The sequence below is a fragment of the Schistocerca americana genome, chromosome 4 (assembly GCF_021461395.2).
Source record: "Schistocerca americana isolate TAMUIC-IGC-003095 chromosome 4, iqSchAmer2.1, whole genome shotgun sequence".
Lineage (NCBI taxonomy): Eukaryota > Metazoa > Arthropoda > Insecta > Orthoptera > Acrididae > Schistocerca > Schistocerca americana.
In genome coordinates this window covers 609,572,585-609,596,081 of record NC_060122.1, presented here as the reverse complement: position 1 = coordinate 609,596,081, position 23,497 = coordinate 609,572,585, and the positions used below count along the sequence as shown (strand labels likewise).

At 42.3% G+C, this 23,497-nt stretch overlaps 1 protein-coding gene across 3 annotated transcripts in view; it reads right to left on the bottom strand.

Annotated features, from left to right (window-relative positions):
* Positions 1–23,497, bottom strand: part of LOC124612272 (paramyosin, long form) — a 185,073-nt gene that overhangs the window by 90,398 nt on the left and 71,178 nt on the right. For all 3 annotated transcript variants that reach the window (XM_047140369.1, XM_047140368.1, XM_047140370.1), the window contains exon 4: positions 6,211–6,297. In XM_047140369.1, the coding sequence (XP_046996325.1) occupies positions 6,211–6,297 (87 nt within the window). The remainder of the gene's footprint in view (positions 1–6,210; positions 6,298–23,497) is intronic.

The window sequence follows — 23,497 nt, the reverse complement described above, 5'->3', positions numbered from 1 at the left end:
CTTATCAGCATGACTTTGCACCCTCTCTGGCTTGGATGCATCCACTGATTCGATTGAGGAACCGAGCGGGGTGACGCAGTGGTTCGCACACTGGACTCGCATTCGGGAGGAAGATAGTTCAAACCCGCCTCCGTCCATCCAGATTTAGGTTTTCCGTGATTACTCTAAATTGCTAAAGGCAAATGCCGGCGTCGTTCCTTGGAAAAGGACACAGCCGATTTCATACCCCATCCTATACAGAATCTGAGCTTGTGCTCCGTCTCTAATGACTTCGATGTCGTCGGGACGTTAATGCAATCTTCCTTTTTCCTGCCTTGTGGTTCGGTCGTTAAGGATATCGGAAAGCCGGAGGTAAACTGCTGGCCCACAACCGTGATAATGAGCTGACGCCCGACCTTCTCCCACAGAAGTTCTGTCGGCGGAAAATCTGGGGATCTTGATGGTCACACGACCATCTCATCATAAGGCAGGAAGTTCATAGACACACGCGACATGTGTGGACGAGCTTTGTCCTCTGGAAAAATGGCTCTACAATACTGTCGCATGAGAGGTTCAAAATGGTTCAAATGGTTCTGAGCACTATGGGACTCAACTGCTGAGGTCATTAGTCCCCTAGAACTTAGAACTAGTTAAACCTAACTAACCTAAGGACATCACAAACATCCATGCCCGAGGCAGGATTCGAACCTGCGACCGTAGCGGTCTTGCGGTTCCAGACTGCAGCGCCTTTAACCGCACGGCCACTTCGGCCGGCTCGCATGAGAGGTAACACATCAGAACGCAGGATGTCCGTGATATATCTTCGTGCTGTCAGACTTCTCTCAATCACTACCAGTCGTGCCCTGAAGTCATACCTGATGATTCGCACACTATGGCGCCAGGAAGAACACCCCTGCACTCCTCCAAAACATTGGAAGATTGGAGCATCTCTCCAGGTCGTCACCATAGGCGCCGACGATGATCATCCGCGACAGTGCAGAACCATGATTCACCGCTGAACACAATGGGAAGCCATTCATCACGAGTCCATAGTTACTCTTCGTGGTATTACCTCAAACGCAACCATTTTATTGTAGTGTTAATGGAAGCCTATGCATGGGACGGTAATTCTCTAGTCTGGTTGCTGCAAGTCACCGACCAGTGGGCTAGGATAATAGGAGTCCATTACTTGTTCTCCAATAGCAGGCGCATATGAGAAGGGGATAAAACGTGCCTGGTACACAATATGGCGACCCTCCGCTGTGGTGTTGAGACGTGGTCCGCTGGAACCTTACACTGAGTATTCCTGCACTCACGTTCCCATGCAGTCCAGCACTGGGCCACTTTCACACCCGAATGTCCCACAAATTTGGATATTTCACGATTCGCGCAGCCAACCAAATGGAAACCCGCAGCGAGGTCCCTTACAGACTCTGTCAGGTGCTGAGAATGCTGCCTCACACGAGTACACGGCATCTCTGTGTTCTTAACAGTAATTACTCAACATTTGACTTTGTACAATCTTCCAAGCCTGGTAACAACACAAAACACGAACAACTCTAACGCATTCTGATGGCCGCTGTACCTGCCACAGAATTGCAACTCTTCTCATTTACATACCCGCCGATGGTGTGTACATGCAAGAACTTACATCCGATCGTGTTCCGGGTACTTCAATTCTGTTGCCAGGCAGTATAAAACGACTCTCACAGGCATTCTTCTATTCACTGGAGCATTTTAGTCTGACAACGCATAAATTCAGCATTAAGGGGTCGTCAATGCGGCACGTCGGAACTGCTGCGGTGAACAGCTGAAACCTCTCATAGCGTATGACCAGCTTGTCGTTGTAGCCAGTTCGTAAAAAAATATAAACAAACAGTGTCACAATACGTCGGGAATTAAAGTGCAGTTTATTCGCAAAGAATGATACGAATAATTTAGTGTAGAGATCAGGTTTGGAAAGCTAAAGCTGTATGCCGAAAAACATAAATATAAAAGTCATTGCTGAGTTGGTGAGCTTTTCAATAGGGGACGCTTCTTTCCTCGGAAAGGCTGGCTCGTGCGTAACATGCGGATTGAGATATATGTGTCAACTTTCAAATGGACACCCCAAGCTAACGGTTATACAAAAAAAATGTATGTGTGAAAATAATGCAGTGAGGGAGAAGCGCATGTCAGCAAATGAAGCTTCGCTTGAACGAGGCGTAACGATCAATGTGGGTGGTAAAGTTATACAAGGCCAAATTACACATGTAGTCGAGGACCCATAATTGAACACTTGGAGATAAAAAAATAATGGGCCGAAATGAATATTTAATTTTATACTGATACAAACAACTCTAGTTCACAGCAGCTGTTGAAAGAAACGCCCGCCAACTCCAAGGCATACACTGGAAAAGAAATCCACTGACAGAACCAGACTCCGGATACAAAGTTATGTAGTGCCATTGTTTGCTCGCATTGCTTATGACATACGGTTGTAACTACTGTTCCCCTATTATTCCCCTCACTGTATTCTTTCGAGTGTGCTTTTTATGGCAATATTTTCCCAAGCTATCCAACACCATTTCACGAAACTCTATTGTGCGAGCAATTCGTCGACTGAAACCTTGGTCAGGGCTATATGATTAGACGGTAAAGATTCAACCCTTGTGCTTTGCATTCCATTCACGTGGCTGCAGTATCGTGTTCAAAAAGAAATTCCAAGTGAGACACCAAAAAAAGTCTCTTGCCTACTCAAAAACAGGAAAGATATACAGGGAGGCCAAGCCTCTACACGTCAGAGGTGTCGTCCTTTTAGTAGTAATTATGTTGGTGCAGAGGGTAGATGCAAACAAATGGAGTGCATGAAAAGTTATTGTTACTGTATAATTATCTCTAGAAGAGAATGCTAGTGAAGCACATTTCATAGTCTGATGATAATCTGACGCACAGGATCATGATCCTAATGAACTGATGTAAGCGTGAGGTGAGAAAATCGAAATCAGTTACAAAAGAAAGGTTCATGATGTGATCGTATCGCTTTGTCTTAAACATCTGCAGCCGTTACACCAAAGAAGGTGGCTTGTATGAGGACGAAGGAGTGGGTGTCTGTTGCTCGCACCGTGACAATGTGCATTAGCTTTCCTAATTGTTCAGTTTAAACAACTTCTATAATTTTAAATGAAGTTCTGTTCTGTAGACCAACTGTGATTTGCAGTATTTATGTACAATTGGCTTTAATGTTTTATTTTTGTTTGTATAGCACCAATGTATTGTATATATTTTTGTTACAATACAACCAGCCTTGTACTGTCGTACCCCTTTCTCCTCTTTTATTAAATTCATCTCATCATCTCTCGAAAGAGAAAGCGGTATTACGAATAAACATAGACAGTGACCTAGACAGTGTTTTTCCTTTTTCATTATATGCCTTCAGTTATAAAGTCGTTACTACTTATACAAAATATTTAGCAGTTGGTGGTATCATGCTAGTAATTGGAAACATTGCGTAATCCCGTCAAATACAAGATGTCAAGTAAGCACTAATGGAAACAGAAGGCACTTTATAAAGCATTAGAAGCCTCTCAAAATAGAGCGTTTTATATAACGTCTAGTCTTCTCCTTCCTTTTCTCATAATATTTTTAATTTCATTTTCTGATTATCAGTGCTGTTAGCTCCGTGCTTCATTTATTTAACCACCTGTTACCGTCGAAATTGTGTGGTTTATGTAAAATCGTCGCAGAAACGTTTCTTTGACTAGTGGTACACATAGCTAGCTTAAAAATCTCGTAGTCCCGGAACTACTAAATCAGTGTTACACGTGAGGCCTTTATATAACTTTTGTTTGGCTCTTTCTCAAACACATTTCCTGGGGCTTATTTACCTTTCCGGTGAGATATCTGACGTCAAAAACACAACGTAAACGGCTCCCTGCACCGTGTCATAACACGAGCCCTTCCCTGCTGTGTGCCCTGCTTGCTTCTTTAGTATTAACAACCAACTTAACGATGCCATGTAATTGTTGAGCTACCTCATCCCATTACTTTTTTCGTTTAACGCAAACAGCTTACATTTACTTACATGAAATGTTATACCAACTTGTTCTTAGTACATTTTGGTGTAGTATTCCCAGTCCTCTGTCTACAAGTGAAAGTTATCTCCTCACTTCTGATTCTTAAACGCAATACTATGCTACTTCATTTAATTTCACTGGTCGATTTGTTCTTTCGGCTATTGTAGACTGTTTAGCGATATGTATCCTACATCCGACTTTCTTAACAACGTCCAATTTCGAATCTGACAATTACATTGAATTTAATATTAATCTTGAAAGAAATTTGAGCAGTGACCTTTAGTTTGACAATATAGTAACAACCTCTTTCCGAGTACAGCCCTTCTCTACATTTACATAGTGATCTCACGGAGGGCCAGTATGGGCTGTAATTACCGTATGGCAGCGAAACTTGGTATATATGCATGTTAAAGCATTAATACCGAACCGATAAACGCTGGAAAAAAAGTTCCAATTTTGGCCACCAGGTGCATATCTGGCGTTGCACAGCATCTCTGCGAGAGGTTTCCGGTGCTCATATTGAACAAATTGTGAAAGCGGCGGTTAATAATAAAGTCAAGATTACGCCTTTCTCATGTTGTTTGTCCTTTTCTGCCACGTCCCGTTCCTAATCCATTATATGTTGGAACGTTTCTATACGTGTTTCCTGCATTCACAGCGCTAAATTTGGTATTGGTGGCCGTAATTGGAACTAATTTTATCCCACCGTCAATCGTTTACGCGTGAACGTATTACAATAACTACCAAGTTTTGCTGTGACGCGATAATAACAGCCCACAATGGATGTCTGCGAGTAGCTGCACTTTAATAATAAACACCCGCTGTATGCTCTGCAAGGCTCTGTGCACCCCATTGGATTGCGGAGAATACTTGAATGCAATATAAGCGGTTTTCCTTCCTTTTCCAGTCACGTATTGATTCTGTCATAATCCCTACGTGAGGTATACCGTGAAGCCAACAGAACTGTCACAGTAGCTTCCTTGAATACCGGTTCTCTAAATCATAGTACACAAGAATACTATTGTACTAAACGTTTGCTGCCAAACCGAAAACTGTTTATAGCTCTTTAACACCTTTTATGGCAGGACCATAGGATATTCAGTTTACATCTGCTGTCACGAATCCTCAGTCACAACTTGTTTTCTTGCAAACAGTGCTGCCTTTTATTGCATCCTATAATTCTCGCATATGTCATATACCAACTCTTCTACACTCGTGCTATGAACGATACTACGAAAAGACGACATTTCGATAACCACTCTCTTCGAATGTTTCCTCTATCTTTAGATTAGGCGTCTACGATGTACCCTTCGTTTATCCAATACTTGCTATAAGAGTTTCATCTTATTTATTTGGAGTTGTCTCGCTCTTTGCATTACTCCAAACAAGTAGATAAAGGTGTTCGCCGAACTACACTCCTCGCATTTAAAACTATTTTGTGACGTATTCTGTAATTAAATAATATATTCAGAGAGAAAACTTGTTTGTGCACTTTCTGGAACATTTCATCAGTACATTAATTTTCGGTCTTACTTTTCTGGTTTAGACTCCAAGCGTTTGTTTTCAACGTATGTATACTGGACCCTCTCTGCAGTTTCCTCGGGAAATCTCTCGTATTTAATTCTTTTAATGCATCAAATTATACAGCTTCCTGTAATTCAGTAGTTAAACATCGCCTGTATTCTTTCAGATCTTGTTCTATTTCAGCGTTTAGTTTTTCTGTCAATGGTGTCCTGATGGTTACCTGTGTACAATGGGTCTTTTTCTGTTTGTCCTTTGTTTCAGTGAGACATCTTATCATTCTAACAATAAAGTTTATTAGAGTAATTCACTGAATAAACCAGGTTAGACATGGCAGTCGTGGAATACTGTACTATTCGAAATATCGCTCATAGGTGACCCTCGACATAATTCGTCGCAGTGTTATGCCAAAAACCATTCCACACACCTGTGACGAAGAGTGATAAGTCGAAACCCGTTTAGGCACTGAAATATGTTATGCGAATATTTTGCTGCTATAAACGAAACGTCCTGACTGTTATACTCCGCGAATATGATAGCAAACACTGCCTGGCGTGGTGGTACTTTATGTGGGGAGCGATAGTAGCCTCGTTGTGGGTAGACTAGCAGCTGCGTGCGTGACAAGAGGAACGCGTCCCTTCGCTGCATTTCTCACCTGGCTTTCTGCGCCACCCTCGGCCTCCTCGAGACGCTCGCTGAGCTGGATCACCTGCACGCTCAGGTCGGCCTTCTCTCGCTCAATCTGCAACACAAACAAGGCAGCCACTTGTCAGCCACACTGTCTAACCTCTGGAAAATACAGCTCACTACTAGCAGTTGGAGAGTATGATGTGTTCTAGCTGTTGGAGATGGGATGTTCAAGCCTTTTACTGTCAGTGTACAGAGCAACCCACGCAATGAGGGCACTCACAGTGGTTCACAGTAATCAAGGGACAAGATATTTTGTTGTAGGTTAATACTTGTAAGTTTGAGGTATTGAAACAACAATATACACCACGCGAGTTGCGTAAGACGTAACCCCTTTTTTTTTATTGATTGATACAAGGTATCCAAAAGACGTTTGCGGCAAATCTTAGTGCGCGAATTGGTTCGACTTGTAATAACCGACATAATAAAGCGAATAAAGTGTATTTTAAATGGAACAACATACTTTTTTACACAGCACCCGAATGCTCGTGAAAACTCGATGTTCTTGATTTTGGCACTAAGATATTTCGCAAAAGTATCTGAGAAATGTGCTGAAATTGAAAGGCAAGCCTACCGGAGTCTTCATAGTCGTCCTACAAGACGGGGATCTCAGGTTAGGGAGTGTCGTCATTTGCAGAATATACTAATTGTGAGGACATACACATATTTAACACAGTTTTTCTGGTACCCTTACGTCACCATAAATGTTGACATATAGTTTCAGCTGCAAAAACCGTGGCTAAGTCTTTATCTACGTCGTACGAAGCAGGGCCAAGATCAGACACATTTTATCACAGTAGTCTCGGGCTATTTTATCTTGCTGCTTACTTCAACTCACCCTGGCAAGAGAGCCCAGCTTGGGAATATATAAACTAGAACAGCTGTTTCAGAACCACCTGCTTCGCCATTTCAGCACATTTTTCATACACCTTTGCGATACTTTTCAAAACCAACATTAATAACCATTATGTCAGTGTATTCGTCACTGTAAGAGCTTTCAAACGACGTTGAAAGAAGTATACTACTCCATTAGCAAAAAATATTGCTGTAATATATAATAGGGAATGGTATTAACCATCTAACAAAATAGCGTGCTCCGTCTGTTTCGATATCTTCTTTAACCCATTCAGAACGTAAAAGGGATGTTACGTGTTACACTACTTCTAAGGAGAGAGAGAAAGAGAGAGAGAGAGAGAGAGAGAGAGAGAGAGAGAGAGAGAGAGAGAGAGAATGTACCTTTTTAACGACGTATGCCATACATAATGACCAAAATATGCGTCTCAGCTTCTTACGTAATATTTACGCGTCAGTAGAGGTGAAGCTATATTTTCCCGGCAATCCTAGTCCTCACACTTTTAAAGGATTCCTTACCTATTGCAGCAAAAAGTTATCAACAAATATTAACATACGTTACATCTATTCGGAACTCTTATAACACGTTAGTATTATGTGTCGATGCATTGAAAACATCCCTTATTATGGAAACAAGCTAACAGTATTAAACGCACAGTATTTCGATATAATTAAAAATACAACTTATCGATATAGTGAAACATTTATAAAATATTTGAGGTGACCACGTTATAGAGACATTACTGTACTTTTAACTGAGGTTGTAACATTGAACTTAAGACATGTCTAAATGATTTATTGTACGTCTTTGTATTGTTCGTGTTTGTGTTTGCTCATGAAATTGTTGGTAAGGTATAATTACTATTATTTGTGGGCCTTATATAGATGTGTCGTCTTACAGAGAAGTTACAGGCAAAAACCGTAGGAAGAGAAGAAAAAAATGAAGGAATGAATAAGAACAAGTTGTGGTATAATGAATTCCAGAAGCAGCAGTAGAAAAATTCCGTGACAAAGTAATATAAATTATTTGAACATATTCTCAGAAAATCCATGTTGGCATCCAAAACAGGAATGTAAGTTCGCCTTTCGTAGCTCAATGAGGAAAATATAAGTTTCTCGAGACTGGAAGAAATATAGAAACTGAAACATTATTGTGTAGCGGGAGGAAGCACATGGATTCCCGATAAAAAGACCAAACCGGGAAAAAAGGAAAAATACAGTTGAGAATACCACTGTTACCTGCGTTAGCAGTTAATAACGAAATAATCTATATCGGTCCTGGAGATATCACTAAATCTAGTAAAAGTAATGAGCTGATGTGCAAACAATTTTATTTCTGTCGGGAATAGGGCTACAAAATTATTATTAAAAAACCCGAATTCAGTCGTATAAAACAATTTTCAGGAGTTAAAGTAACATCTGAAAATTTCTTTAGAAATGGCGCCTGAGTCTCACGGGGGCACAGGCTACGTCAGCGCGCAACTGAGATTCGGGCACAAGCTCGGATGAATCGCTTTCGATTGCTGAATATATCATTTTAAATTTAACAGACAGATGATTGTTCATCGAAATTAAGAGTTACGTGGGAGACCATCATAAAATGTAAGAAAAGTGTAATTGAAAAATGAAATCGTTTATAGAGAAAACTGAATCTATTTTAAGATACTGATTCACAGCTAGGCGCAGTGTTAACAATACCAGTCGTAACACTGGGAACGTGGACTTTAGTTAAGGTTAGTTTACGTTCACCATTGGAAGTCGAATGTTTCTCATAAGTTTCTGTTCTAGCGTGGACAAAGGAAATGAAATTGTTCAAACATAGCAGCGATTTGGATTTCTCTACTTGTAATGTCTCTGCAAGAAATATAATTAATTCAAGAGGCGTCCCAGAACGAATTGTAAAGAAAAATACACCTGTCTCATGTTATCAATGAAAGATTGTATAGTAAATAATATGCTTATCTTTATTCAATTGCGAATTCTATTGCGACCTATTCTAATGCGGGAAAAATTTGTTGTTTGTGTTATTTATTATGCAGCTTTGTGTTAGTCTATTTAAGATACCAAATGAGGATTATTCTTGAACATAGTGGACAGATTTATAAAACTGCACGGAATATACTGCCACAGAAGATGTTTAGCGTAAATATAAGCGCCAGTCAAGTGAAAATAGAGAGATGGGAAAAAATGTAAGTAACCTGTTCATCATTTCAAAAGTAGTCGCCTATGCAAATCGACACCTACGAACGTCTTTCTTTAGAGCTCCAAAAATATGGAAATCGCATGGGGAGAAATCGGAACCGTATGGAAGATGTATAAAGGCTTCCAAACGAAACTTCTGAAGCGTAAATGTGGGTGGTCATTATCCTGCAACAGAATTAATGTTCCTACAATAGTGCAGTAGTTTCGCTGGAAGGCCCTTACACTTCCACCATACAGTTCCGATCTCTCCTCAAGCGATTTTCATGTTTTTGGAGTCCTGAAGAAAGACATTCGTGGCCGCTGACTTGGTTCGGAGGAAAAGGTGCACGCCTGGATAAAGTCATGGTTCCGAAGGCACTGACTGTCTTGTCTCACAGCGGTTTAAGTTTATTAACAGTTATGCCGATTACTTCTGAAGTAATAAACGGTTTACTACTAACTTTTTTCCATCTGTCTCGTTTTCATTTGACTGCCACGTATATGTAGTTCATAATGATGTTTTAATTTATACGATTGGTACAAACAGTTTTAATATTACATCTGAAACATCGCATTGATCTCAGAATTCTCCGTCCAGTACTGACGTAGTGCATGGAATAAAATCAGTCACACCAGTGCTGTTCGGAAATGCCTGCCTACTTCTTCCGAATGGCAGAATTTATAATTTGTGATTGTTACTTTTTGTCCTGTTATCAAGTCTTTGTTATGAAAATTATCGCTTCGATTTTGTTGTCTGGTACTGCCTTCCTATATAGGGTGATTCAAAATTACTACTACAGGGTTCTAGGGGATATAGAGGGGACTTAGTAGGAGTAGTTTTCATAAGGAATTTTGACATCGAAAAAGTACAAAGAAGGGCAGCTCGTTTTGTATTATGGCGAAATAGGGGAGATAGTGTCACAGACATGATACTTGAATTGGAGTGGCAATCATTAAAACATAGGTGTTTTTCGTTGCGACGGGAACTTCTCATAAAATTTCAATCACCAATTTTCTCCTCCGATTGCGAAAACATTCTGTGGCGCCCAGCTACATAGGGAGAAATGATTATCACGATAAAATAAGAGAAATCAGGGCTCGCACAGAAAAATTTAAGTGCTCGTTTTTCCCGCGTGCCGTTCGAGAGTGGAACGGTAGAGAGACAGCTTGAAGGTGGTTCATTGAACCCTCTGCCAGAGACACTTTATTGTGAATAGCAGAGTAATCACGTATATGTAGATGTAGAAGGAACACATGTCCGAAAATGTATCGTTTGGATGTAAACTCAATCTGAGGAATAGATCACTTTCAAATCTCCCGCTTCACGGTGCGCACACAGCGGAGACAATGAGCTCTGACGTTTTTGCTCTACAGGAGACTTTAGGGTGGGTAATGTTTAGAATATTTGTCCTCGGGTTCTCTTCTAAGTGACGAAGGACGCCCTCCTCAAACTCAAGAGCGCAGCGCGTCCGTGGAGCTCCACAGTCAACCCTCCTAGTTTCGAACGTATCAATGTCATAATTACAACAGCGACTGTCGATGGCGCTCTCTTCTCAGTTTGTATGCGCACTGTGAACTGGGAGACTTTATGTTCAAACTGTACATTTCTGGATATGGGTTTCTTATCAAAACTTCATCTACTAAGTCCTCTCTACAGTTGTTAGAAGCTTGCAATAATAGTTTTGAAGCACCCTGTATATTAAACTCTGAAACCTAATAAACGATTTCAGATCATTTCCTGTTGACAGTGTAGTAAAAAATCTGGAGTAATAGGATTATCGGCAGAGTATTAAAGAGTGAATCTGTAACACAACGGGCCTTTCTAGGAACGCCACCTGGCGAGACGGCTGCAGGACGGCCACACAAAGCAGCAAACAAAGAAAGAGTAGAGTAGAAATTAGCAAGCAGCCAATCAGGTGACTAATTCAGGAGTCTTTGGTAACGAACAGCCCTCCAGCGTATCCATAATTTCCCTTTAAATTTTACCACGTTTGGTTTTTTCAAGTTTTTTCCTATTCAGTCAGTAACGTTTTCTACAAATTCACCCGGTAGATACAAGATCACCTAAAATTGGCCAAGGGCGCTCGCTAACCGCTGAAAAAAGCAGGAATTTATAGGATTCCGTGTAATTGTGGGGAGGTGTGCGTGCATACTACAAAAAAAAAGAACGGCCAAAAAACGACTAGAAGAGCACGAGGGCAATTGCAGAAGAGGGGAGATTGTCAGATCAATTGTTGCGGAACTTGCTTTGCATTCGGGAGGCCGTCGCATTCATTTTGATAGCATTCAAGTAATGGCAGCCACAAGCGGGTATCATGAGATGCTATTCAGAGAGACCGGAGAGATGGTAAGAATAGGCACGAGGAAGATGCGAAACTGATACCTGTATTCCGGTGTTGAAGAAGATGTGTACCAGTTTTCCACCTTGGGGTGATAGTAACAGCAGACGACACCAGTCGACAATGGCAGTTTTCTCTCGAGCATTCAAAACATGCCACGTCACGCCACTGCGTGGAAATACGCGTAAACGAAATTTTGCTGCAGTCAATAACGAGTCAGAGTGTGTGAATCGGCAACTCAAAAAACTACGAACCCCCTTGAAAATGTCCTCCGTAAAGGGGGACGAAACGTTGGGTTTAAATGAGATCTCCATTCGACCACCGGATAATAGCCCGGAACATTTTATTAATTATGACTCCATTTATTACAAAGCTCTGTTGTTTAATCGATGTAATGAACTCCAGAGGTTTACAACACTGCAGTTTTCAAACGATGCTTGACTTGCTGTTATATTTATGGGAATATTTCGCGTTCACGACCACAGTCTAAGGAAAGTGTTCTACGTTTCAAAACGATTATTACCTGTGCGACGTCATTTTCATCGTCAGAGAGAGAGGGTAAAACACATTTTGCGTTACGATACAAAATACCGTTAATTTCTTCCAGATCCATCTGTTGGAACATTTTAGATCGGGACACAGGCACGAAACTATTCTTGTCACGAATTTAATGGGGCTGGTCACGCATCTGACGCTAGACTCTCCTTTCGGAAGGGGTGGACAGCAAGCGCTTCCACCATACGTGCCGACTGTATTGCCGCTCAGTCTACCGAACATGAAGACGCTAAGTTCCTTCCGTTTCTTTGTTCGCTCTCCAGCTGCCGCAGCTTCCGACTACGCGCCTGGTGTCAGGAGCGGATTAGCGCGTAGCCCTGGATTTCGGAGCGGCCGGCGCCGCATTCCTGACCGCTGAGTCCCGCGGTGTATAAATAGGTGCAGGGACCAACAGCGCCGAAGCACAGGCGTCCAGTCCCGAGTATTCCCAACCGCTCTCACCCCCAGACACTTCATCTGTTCACCCCAGTCCGTGAGGCTACAGGCAGGTGGGCACAGTTGATGCTGTTTAGCGACACTCCCACGAAGCCCTTGGTGGCAGCACTGCATTCTTGATTTACGCGAGTCGGTGTAGAGTTTCAGACTGGGCGTGATCAACAAAAAGTGACAGAAGCACTGTTGTTCGCCCGGAAAATGTGGTATCACTCTTATTTGTATTATACTACACGTACAGTGTGTAGGAGGCAATGTACTAATATGTTAAGATTGTCGCCAGGTGAAGTATGTCGAAGAGACGGCGCGAAATCCAAAATGTCTGCTGATGTAAGCGACACTGAAAACAAGCATGATGTAATGCGAATAGTCGTAAGTAAAGAAAAGGACATGATCGACCGATGTGGTACGTTAATAAAACGGATGCACCCGTGTTTAGAGAGCCACGAGTTAAAGTTCACGTCAGACTATCATGATATTTATTTCACAAGGGACTCATTAGCTGAAGATTGCTGGGATGACGTACTCAAGTAACCACCATAGTTCATCTGAGGTATTGCCTCGCGTATAGCGATAATCTTATGATCTCGTCGTATACAAATTTAAATCAGGATATCATATGATCAGCAGAGAACTCGAGATGAATGTCGTGTTTTGGAGTGACCGCTCGATGGACGATGTCATGATAAAAAGCAGTGCCTTGCTCTGGGAGGACGGTGTGCATACAAGCCTATAAAATGACTTATCTTAATGATATGAATATTTATATATGTGTTTGGGGAGAGAGAGAGAGATACTGATTTTTGATTGAGATTTTTACTTTAAGTCGTAACTGGTACCTGAATTTTGGTTGCTGCCTCCTTCAATGATCAGCTTCTGCACCAGTTGGCGACGTATTACGATTTGGAGGAAGTTATTGTTCTTTAAGGTTTAAAATACGACTCTGTTAGTTACTCGGCCGTATTGCGGATAGCTTTGAGCCCACGTTTTCGTAGCTTTTCATACCTAAGGGACCACTGTTGTAAGTAAAGAAGATCAAACAGCAATCTACTTTTCGTGAGAAAAGGAGATTGCTTGGCATACAAACTTTCTTCAAACTACACGTCCTGCTACATCAAAATTGGTCAGTGGAGTCCAGCACCATACTATTGTACAAGAACATAATCAAATTACTGTAATTAAGAAATTATGAGATGTTGTTACTCACTGAATGAAAACTATAGAGAATGCATTTCTTTTCCTGAATTTTATTGAACTTTGTACACTTGCAATTCTGTCGATTGATAGAGCGACGACAATGAAGTTCACCTCCTTTTCCAAAAACAAGATATTTCTATTCTTCAGTTCCAGAAAATTTGTATACATAAATTTTTGTCAACTCTTACAGATACTTTACTCGGTTTTATCACTAAAATATCAATTTTCATTAAATGTAACAATACGTTCTGAGCGACGGCCTAGCAACATGTCCTCTTTCCACAAGGTACAGATTAACAGTCCTCTTGTTTTTTTTATAAATCAATTGTCTCTTTTTTTTTTTTTAGAGTCCATACTCAAAGAATCACAACTACTATCGGTGCGGGGATTGCGCGCTAAAGAGTTTGTTGCTGTCCAGCTGCGCTTCACTTCACTTCAAGTACTTTTTTAATCAGATTTACATTTATGGTATTTACATACATTATTGAGCTTCTCAGAATAAAATCAGACACAAATTAGTTAAAAATAGGGGCAGTGAGGCTCATATAACATTACAAGCCTTGTCATGTTCGGTCGAGTTCCTGAGTATTGTCCAACTGTGTATCCGCATCCACAACGATTCTCTGCAGATCACTGTGAAATGCACGGCAAGGGCACTTCCCATTCCACCACGTATTAGACTTTCTCCACGGGCCGTTCGCTTATGGAGCGTGGGGAAAATGGTTGTTCAAATGCCTCTATGCACACTGTAATTAATCTAGTATTGTCTTCGTGGTTCTTACGGCGGCGATGGGTAGGGGGCTGTAGCGTATTTTTTGATTCACACTCGATACTGGTTGCCAAAACTTTGTTGTAGGCTTTCCTAAGACATGAAGTACAAAATAGTAGTACCTGTATTATTAGGAAGTGCGATGCAATGTTTGGAAATGCTCTCATGTCCGCTCCATGCTTCTTAATAACACAGGCACTACTATTTCGAATTACACCACTGGCCATTAAAATTGCTACACCAAGAAGAATTGCAGATGATAAACTGGTATTCATTGGACAAATATATTATACTAGAACTGACATGTGATTACATTTTCACGCAATTTGGGTGCATAGATCGTGAGAAATCAGTACCCAGAACAACCACCTCTGGCCGTAATGATGGCCTTGATACGCCAGGGCATTGAGTCAAACAGAGCTAGGATGGCGTGTACAGGTACAGCTGCCCATGCAGCTTCAACACGATACCACAGTTCATCAAGAGTAGTGACTGGTGTATTGTGACGAGCCAGTTGCTCGTCAGCCATTGACCAGACGTTTTCAATTGGTGAGAGATCTGGAGAATGTGCTGACCAGGGCAGCAGTCGAACATTTTCTGTATCCAGAAAGGCCCGTACAGGACCTGCAACATGCGATCGTGCATTATCCTGCTGAAATGTAGGGTTTAGCAGGGATCGAATGAAGGGTAGAGCAACAGGTCGTAACACGTCTGAAATGTAGCGTGCACTGGTCAAAGTGCCGGCAGTGCGAACAAGAGGTGACCGAGACGTGTAACCAATTGCACCCCATACGATCACTCCGGGTGATACGCCAGTATGGCGATGACGAATACACGCTTCCAATGTGCGTTCACCACGATGTCGCCAAACACGGATGCGACGACCATGATGCTGTAAACAGAAGCTGAATTCATCCGAAAAAAGGGCGTCTTGCCATTCGTGCACCCAGGTTCGTCGTTGGGTACACCATCGCAGGCGCTCCTGTCTGTGATGCAGCGCCGGCCTGAGTGGCCGAGCGGTTCTAGGCGCTACAGTCTGGAACCACGCGACTGCAACGGTCGCAGGTTCGAATCCTGCCTCGGGCATGGATGTGTGTGATGTCCTTAGGTTAGGTTAGGTTTAAGTAGTTCTATGTTCTAGGGGACTGATGACCTCCGCAGTTAAGTCCCATAGTGCTCAGAGCCATTTTTTTTTGTGATGCAGCGTCAAGGGTAACGCGGCCATGGTCTCCGAGCTGATAGTCCATGCTGCTGCAAACGTCGTCGAACTGTTTGTGCAGATGGCTGTTGTCTTGCAAGCGTCCCCATCTGTTGACTCAGGGATCGAGACGTGACTGCACGATCCGTTACAGCCATGCGGATAAGGTGCCTGTCATCTCGTCTGCTAGTGATACGAGGCCGTTGGGATCCAGCAGGGCGTTCCGTATTACCCTCCTCAACCCACCGATTCCATATTCTACTAATAGTCATTGGATCTCGACCAACCGGAGCAGCAATGTCGCGATACGATAAACCGCAATTGCGATAGGCTACAATCCGACCTTTATCAAAGCCGGAAACGTGATGGTACGCATTTCTACTCCTTACACGAAGCATCACAACAACGTTTCACCAGGCAACGCAGGTCAACTGCTTTTTGTGTATGAGAAATCAGTTGGGAACTTTCCTCATGTCAGCACGTTGTAGGTGTCGCCACCGGCGCCAACCTTGCGTGTATGCTCTGAAAAGCTAATAATTTGTATATCACAACATCTTCTTCGTGTCGGTTAAATTTCTCGTCTGTAGCACGACATCGTCGTGGTGTAGCAATTTTAATGGCCAGTAGTGTAATTCGCCAGTACCAGGCACTCGACTCTCAATAAATATGTCCTTCCTGGATGGGAGTACATGCAATGTTAGAGTGCCGGTTGTGGCACATGAACGACGACATATGGAATTTTGGGTCTTGCTATGATTCGTGCAAGGATAGCCGAAACGGTTAAGGCGACCACTCGTATTAACGGCGAAATCTGGATTCGAGTACTGGTCCGACACAACTTTTTGCTGTCGTCATTTCAATATACAGCCGATGGTCGTTTATATCAGCGACTGTGAATACAATCCCTGTATTTCTTGACGGCTACAGTAACCGCAGTGTATGTTCCTTCGGACATGCATGCATGCCCGAAGGAACATTGCATCGTACTTCTAAATAACAAAGAACTGCTATTTCGTATTTGTTTGCCAATACCAGTGCCTCGACCTTCAATTAATATGTCCTTCCTGGACGGGCGTACATGTAAAGTTCGAGTGGAGGTTGTGACACGTGAACGACAACGAATGGAAGTTTGAGTCAGGTTGTGATTCGTGCGAGAATAGCTGAGGTGGTTAAGGCTGCCGCTAGCGTAAAGAGGGAAATCTGGGCTCGAGTCATAGACCGACACATACTTTCACTGTCGTCATTCCAATATACAGCCGATGATGATTCATATTCTCGATTGCGAATACATTTCCCTGTATTTCCCAACTCAGTTGGCGTCTATCTTGAAGCGTCTACAAATTCAGGTTTTTCATCATTTGGTGCTCTCCCGTGTGTAAATTACGAGACCATCCGTGTTGCCCTTCTTTACACGTGTTCACTATCATCTGTTAATCCTGTCTGGTATGAGTCCTACATAAGTGAGCAATATTCTAGGACTGGTTGCACGAGTATATTGTAAGCAATCTCCTTAGTAGACTAACTACATTTTCCCAGTATCCTGCTAACGAGCCGAAGTCTGCCAACTCTCTTACCCACAAATAGTTGGACACTGGTGTTACCATTGACTGAGTGCAGTGGTTACTCACTGATATTGTAGTCATAAGACACTAGGTTTTTGCTTTTTGTGCGGTGCACAGCTTTACATTTCTGCACATTTAAAGCAAGTTGACAATTTTTACAACACAATGAAATCTTATAAAGGTTTTCTAGAATACCTGGGCAGCATTTTTCAGATGACTAACATCAGCTGCAAAAACTCCGAGGTTGCTTCTACTGTTGCATGCCGGGTTGTCAAGCTATAGTCTGTGTTAGTCGTAAGGACATACTACGGCGAAGAACCACGGAGAATTTGATTAATCAGTAGTAAAGCGCTACATCGGACGTTCAAATTTTCGAATATGTGTGAACTGCTAAGGGACCAAACTGCTGAGGTCATCGGTCCCTAGACTTACACACTACTTGAACTAACTTATGCTAAGAACAATGCCCGATGGAGTACTCAAACCTCCGGCGGGAGGGGCCGCGTAATCCGTGAACTGGCTCCTTAAACCGCGTGGCCACTCCGCGCGACGTTCGGACGTTCAGTGGAAGGTCTTGTACACTTCGGGACAAATCACCATTGTGTTCAGTTTCGCGAACTTGTCTCTGGAGAGTAGTTATAGACGACATTCAACAGCAGTGCGCATGGTTTCTGTCAACTGAATATACACTACTGGCCATTAAAAATGCTACACCACGAAGATGACGTGCTACAGACGCGAAATTTAACCGACATGAAGAAGATGCTGTGATATGCAAATGATTAGCTTTCCAGAGCATTCAAGTAAGGTTGGCGCCGGTGGCGACACCTACAACGTGCTGACATGAGGAAAGTTTCCAATCGACTTCTCACACTCAAACAGCAGTTGACCGGCGTTGCCTGGTGAAACGTTGTTGCGATGCCTCGTGTAAGGAGGAGAAACGCGTACCATCACGTTTCCGACTTTGATAAAGGTCGGATTGTAGCCTATCTCGATTGCGGTTTATCGTATCGCGACATTGCTGCTCGCATTGGTCGAGATCCAATGACTGTTAGCAGAATATGGAATCGGTGGGTTCGGGAGGGTAATAGGGAACCACGTGCTGGATCCCAACGGCCTTGTATCACTAGCAGTCGAGATGACAGCCATCTTATCCGCATAGCTGTAATGGATCGTGCAGCCACGTCTCGATCCCTGAGTCAACACATGGGGACGTTTGCAAGACAACAACCATCTGCACGAACAGTTCGACGACGTTTGCAGCAGCACGGACTATCAGCTTGGCGACCATGGCTGCGGTTACCCTTGACGCTGCATCACAGACAAGAGCACCTGCGATGGTGTACACAACGACGAACGTGGGTGCACGAACGGCAAAACGTCATTTTTTCGGATGAATCCAGGTTCTGTTTACAGCATCATGATGGTCGCATCCGCGTTTGGCGACATCGCGGTGAACGCACATTGGACGCTTGTATTCGTCATCGCCATACTGGCGTATCACCCGGCGTGATGGTATGGGGTGCCATTGGTTACACGTCTCGGTCACCTCTTGTTCGCATTGACGGCACTTTGAACAGTGGACGTTACATTTCAGATGTGTTACGACCAGTGGCTCTACCCTTCGTTCGATCCCTGGGTAAACCTAAATTTCAGCAGGATAATGCACGACCGCATGTTTCAGGTCCTGTATGGGCCTTTCTGGATACATAAAATGTTCGACTGCTGCCCTGGCCAGCACATTCTCCAGATCTCTCACCAATTGAAAACGTCTGATCAATGGTGGCCGAGCAACTGGCTCATCACAATACGCCAGTCACTACTCTTGATGAACTGTGGTATCGTGTTGAAGCTGCATGGGCAGCTGTACCTGCACACGCCATCCAAGCTCTTTTTGCCTCAACGTCCAGGAGTATCAAGGCCGTTATTACGGCCAGAGGCGGTTGTTCTCGGTACTAATTTCTCAGGATCTATGCACCCAAATTGGGTGAAAATGTAATCACAGTCAGATCTAGTATATTATATTTGTGCAATGAATACCCATTTATCATCTGCATTTCTTCTTGGTGTAGCAATTTTAATGGCCAGTAGTGTAAAATCTCGGTATGATGGCAGACAGTTATTCGTGATATCTTTATTCGAGTTGTAAAGCGCCGTCAGCTAGGCATTTATATTTTCTACAGTGATTCATGTAACTGTCCACGAATTCTCTGCTTGGCTCAGCGTCTGAGTGGGTAAGTTCAGAATACAAATTCATAGGTCAATCATAATTTTTCCTGGAATTTCATCATCGTCCCTGGCTATAATGTGTACATGTGAAAAAAAATTACTTTTTTTGTTAGAATCCGCCTAAAACTCTATGTCTCACTATAACTAGTTGGGTAAGTCAGTTCAAATGTCGGAGGAAGGCAACAGCATGCTATCTCCAATAAGACTGTATTTAGTAAAAACCGAAGTTCGGTCCGAGTACTGCTATACCCACTCGCTATTTACAACTTTTCATTGCTTCAAGTTATTTTAAATATCATTAGAAACAAAAGAAAAATGCACTATTTTAATTTACGTTCAAATAGCCTGAAGACGTTGGAGTCCCTTTCGATGATATGACTACATTTATTTTCAGCCATCCTTTCGCGGAAGTAATGCGCAACAGTGCTAATTATTAGTAATAGGTAACTGATTACAACTTTTACTAATGATTTAAAAATGTGTCCTTGTTATTTAATGAAGTTCAAATTCGGTTTTCGCTTTCATTGTTAAATCTTAGCATCACTGCAGGTGACGCCTATCGTTGAAGCAAGTTACTAAATATTTTCCTCATTTCTTCAACGGATGCATAGAAATTATTTGTTGAGGTAAATATTAATTGTAGCTTATTTTAAAATTTCCTGGTGGATTAAAATTTTTCGCCAGATTGGGGTTCGAACGCAGGCCCTTGCATGTCCTACATACTGGGCTAGCACTCTTAAGAGAAATGATACGTAGGAGAATTAATTCTAGGATCACTTTACCTTCGCACTTTTTATTAAGCGTGTATCGGAGCGAAGTCTATTCGTAAATTCATCGGAAATTTTAAAGTCATCAATAAAAATTACTGTGTAACTGACGTCGTTTTCCCCTGGTGCTAATTCAGCATGAAAGCAACCAGAGACTTTTAAAAATAAACCCGTAATTGCGACATTATTAATTTCTCGTTTTCTATGCCAATTTACTAAGTATGCCGCCCATCTGTGTTGCAAGAGATTCCTGACTCTAGAATAGCCCGTTACGTCCAGAAAAGAAGTGTGGCGCAGGTATTTTTACGCCTGGCGTCTGATTGCTACCTGTTCCCCCTCCACCACCACCCCGACACCTGCTACGTAGCTCCCCCCTCTCTTCCCCCCCCCCCCCCCCTCCAACTGATGAGAACTGTATGGTGGGGCTGGCGGCCTTCCAGTGGCGGGTCCTTGGTTCGCACCCTGGGAGCTGCTATCAGTGACGTCTGCCCGCTCCGGCTTGGCGTACCGCCACATGCACGGCCTTGTGGTCCAGTCGGTGCTGTTGACTCACCGCAATACGATATCCACGCCTACTTGTCGACAGAGGCTGGTGGCTTAAGGAAATCTTTCAGAAAAAGACACGAGTGATTAAAAGTGCACATCGTTAACAGATAATGCAGCGGAGATCATAAGATTTTGCAGAGAGTAATACTGAGATGAAAGAAAATCATTACACATCTATCTCAGTTCCACACCCAACAACCTACATACTCTATGTTGCACATTCTATCCTATTTTCTTATACAGCTCCTTTCAGCGCTAATTTAAATATTTCTGGATACCGTAGCTGACGCCTCTCCTTCTGGCAAGTGTCTCTCATAGACTTCCTTCTTTACCTATTTCTTTTCGTAATTCTTATCTCCGTACTTTATCTTCCCAGCTAAACTCGAAAATTCTTTGATAGCGTCACACGTTAAATGCTTCTAGTTTCTGCTTGTCCAGTTTTCTGATTTTCCACTTTTAACTCCCATACAATGATGTGCTCAAGATGTACACTCTCAGGGACTTATTTCTCATTTCTTCTGCTTATGTGTCATTCCCAGTTTTGACGTTAGGCAACTCGTAATTTCACTTTCCACTACTATTCGATATCTTCGTCTTTGCTTCCTTATCCATAAGACGTTTTCCATGCAAAGTGTGTTGTTTATTGCTATCTACAGATCTTCTAAGACTTACTAACATGCAGTGAGAAACGGTACGTGGTCTGCGAATCTTACATTGTTGTCTGCCTTTGTAACACTTTTATTCCCTTTTCATATATATTTTTTAACTTCCTTCACTGAGTCTTCAATATAGAAGTCGAACAAAAAAAAAAAAAAAAAAAAAAAAAAAAAAAATGGTTCAAATGGCTCTGAGCACCATGGGACTCAACTGCTGAGGTCATAAGTCCCCTAGAACTTAGAGCTACTTAAACCTAACTAACCTAAGGACAACACACATCCATGCCCGAGGCAGGATTCGAACCTGCGACTGTAGCGGTCGCGCGGTTCCAGACTGTAGCGCCAGAACCGCTCGGTCACCAGCGGCCGGCAGTCGAACAAAAGTTGTGATAAGCTGGCGTACATACTTGTTAACAAAAAAGTGTTTTTTTAACCTTTCAGTGACATTACTCCTATTTGGGTTTTGCAGATAATGTAGACTATTCGTCCGTTCGCGTGCTATAGCTGCAGTCTTCTAAAGAATGTAAACATTTTATTTCATCTAAAACAGTCGAAAGCATAGTCTAGGTTTATAAATACTTGCCAGTGTGACGCCTAATTCTGTCGACGAAAATAAAATAAAATTAAATTAAAAAAAGTTATGTCTGTTGAGTTCGAGTTCGCGCCGTTGTTTTTTGTGGAAACGTCGGAGTAAAATCGTAACAAGTTATTCGTATTAATTTGTAATTTAATTATCAATCTCTTTAATACAGTGGTTATAGAATAGCTAAATCACAAATCTGGAGTGTCGCTGACCGCTGTATGCCAAATGGGCCATCAACTGGACGTTTTAGGCGTTTTGGATTCCTTTCGGCGCGAGCATTACTCTGACTTGGTTGTACCATAATTCTCGACATATTTACGAGTCAAATGAGACCTCCTTCATTATTTGGAAATTTTTAGATGTGATATTTATTTTCACTTATATCCCGGCGAATAGTTTTGTCTCACTTTGGGTCCTAGTAATGCTCCACAAGCAACTGTGGCATCCTCACCAGTGTTCTAAGTCAACGCCTTCCATGCTATACCAGTTTATAAATTCACACGAAGCTAATTCGTAACAATAACTCGCATGCTCCTGAAATGGTACGATGACGTCACAGACAAAACAAGTACTGTACGATAAACACGTACAGAAATGATCTACCCGTTGGGGTCTCAACTATTGTTTTCGCGTTACTAGTCTCGTAATTAACACCGATTCAAATCTGACGGTATATTGTCATATAAGGGAGTTCGACGGACAAGCGAATAGACGTAAAATGGAATTAATTGTACGTCTGAAACTTCATCCTTTCCCAATGTGTAACAAACGTTGTAACTGTCTATGATAGCTTCATTATGAAATGTATATTTACACTAACTGACAACTGTCAGGGAACAATGAGATCCGACATACGTCGCTTATTTGTAAATGTGTGCCTGTATGAAGCTTCGTGAAGAAACTGTCAGTTCACTGACAAGCGACCTTTGCTAACAGTATGAACAGCAACGATATCGGCTACCGTTTCTCATAGTATTTTTATTTTTCCTCGGCCTCTGGCTGCCTACCTCTTTAACCAAACACGTTGTTATTTGGCGTGGTTTCAAACTGCTTAATTTTTGATATGTTTGATACATCGTTGTCATCGTTCTTAGTTAATTATTGTCATTCCGAATAGCACAAACATATCGAATTTGATAAGGTTTTCTGTGACAAGTGGGTAAGACAGTCTTGTCCTAAAAATATTAATAACTGACAATCGTACAGCACTCGTAGTGAGTTGTATGGGGTTCATCATTAGCGAAAAAAACTTACGTTAATCAGAGTATATTTTCTGCTGTTGTCTCGCGGATTAACGACTAGGACTGGTGTGCCGGCGAGCCTGGATATGGTTGCTGGGCTGTTTCTCTCATCCAGCTAGGGAATACTGGACTTCTACCTACGTCTCGC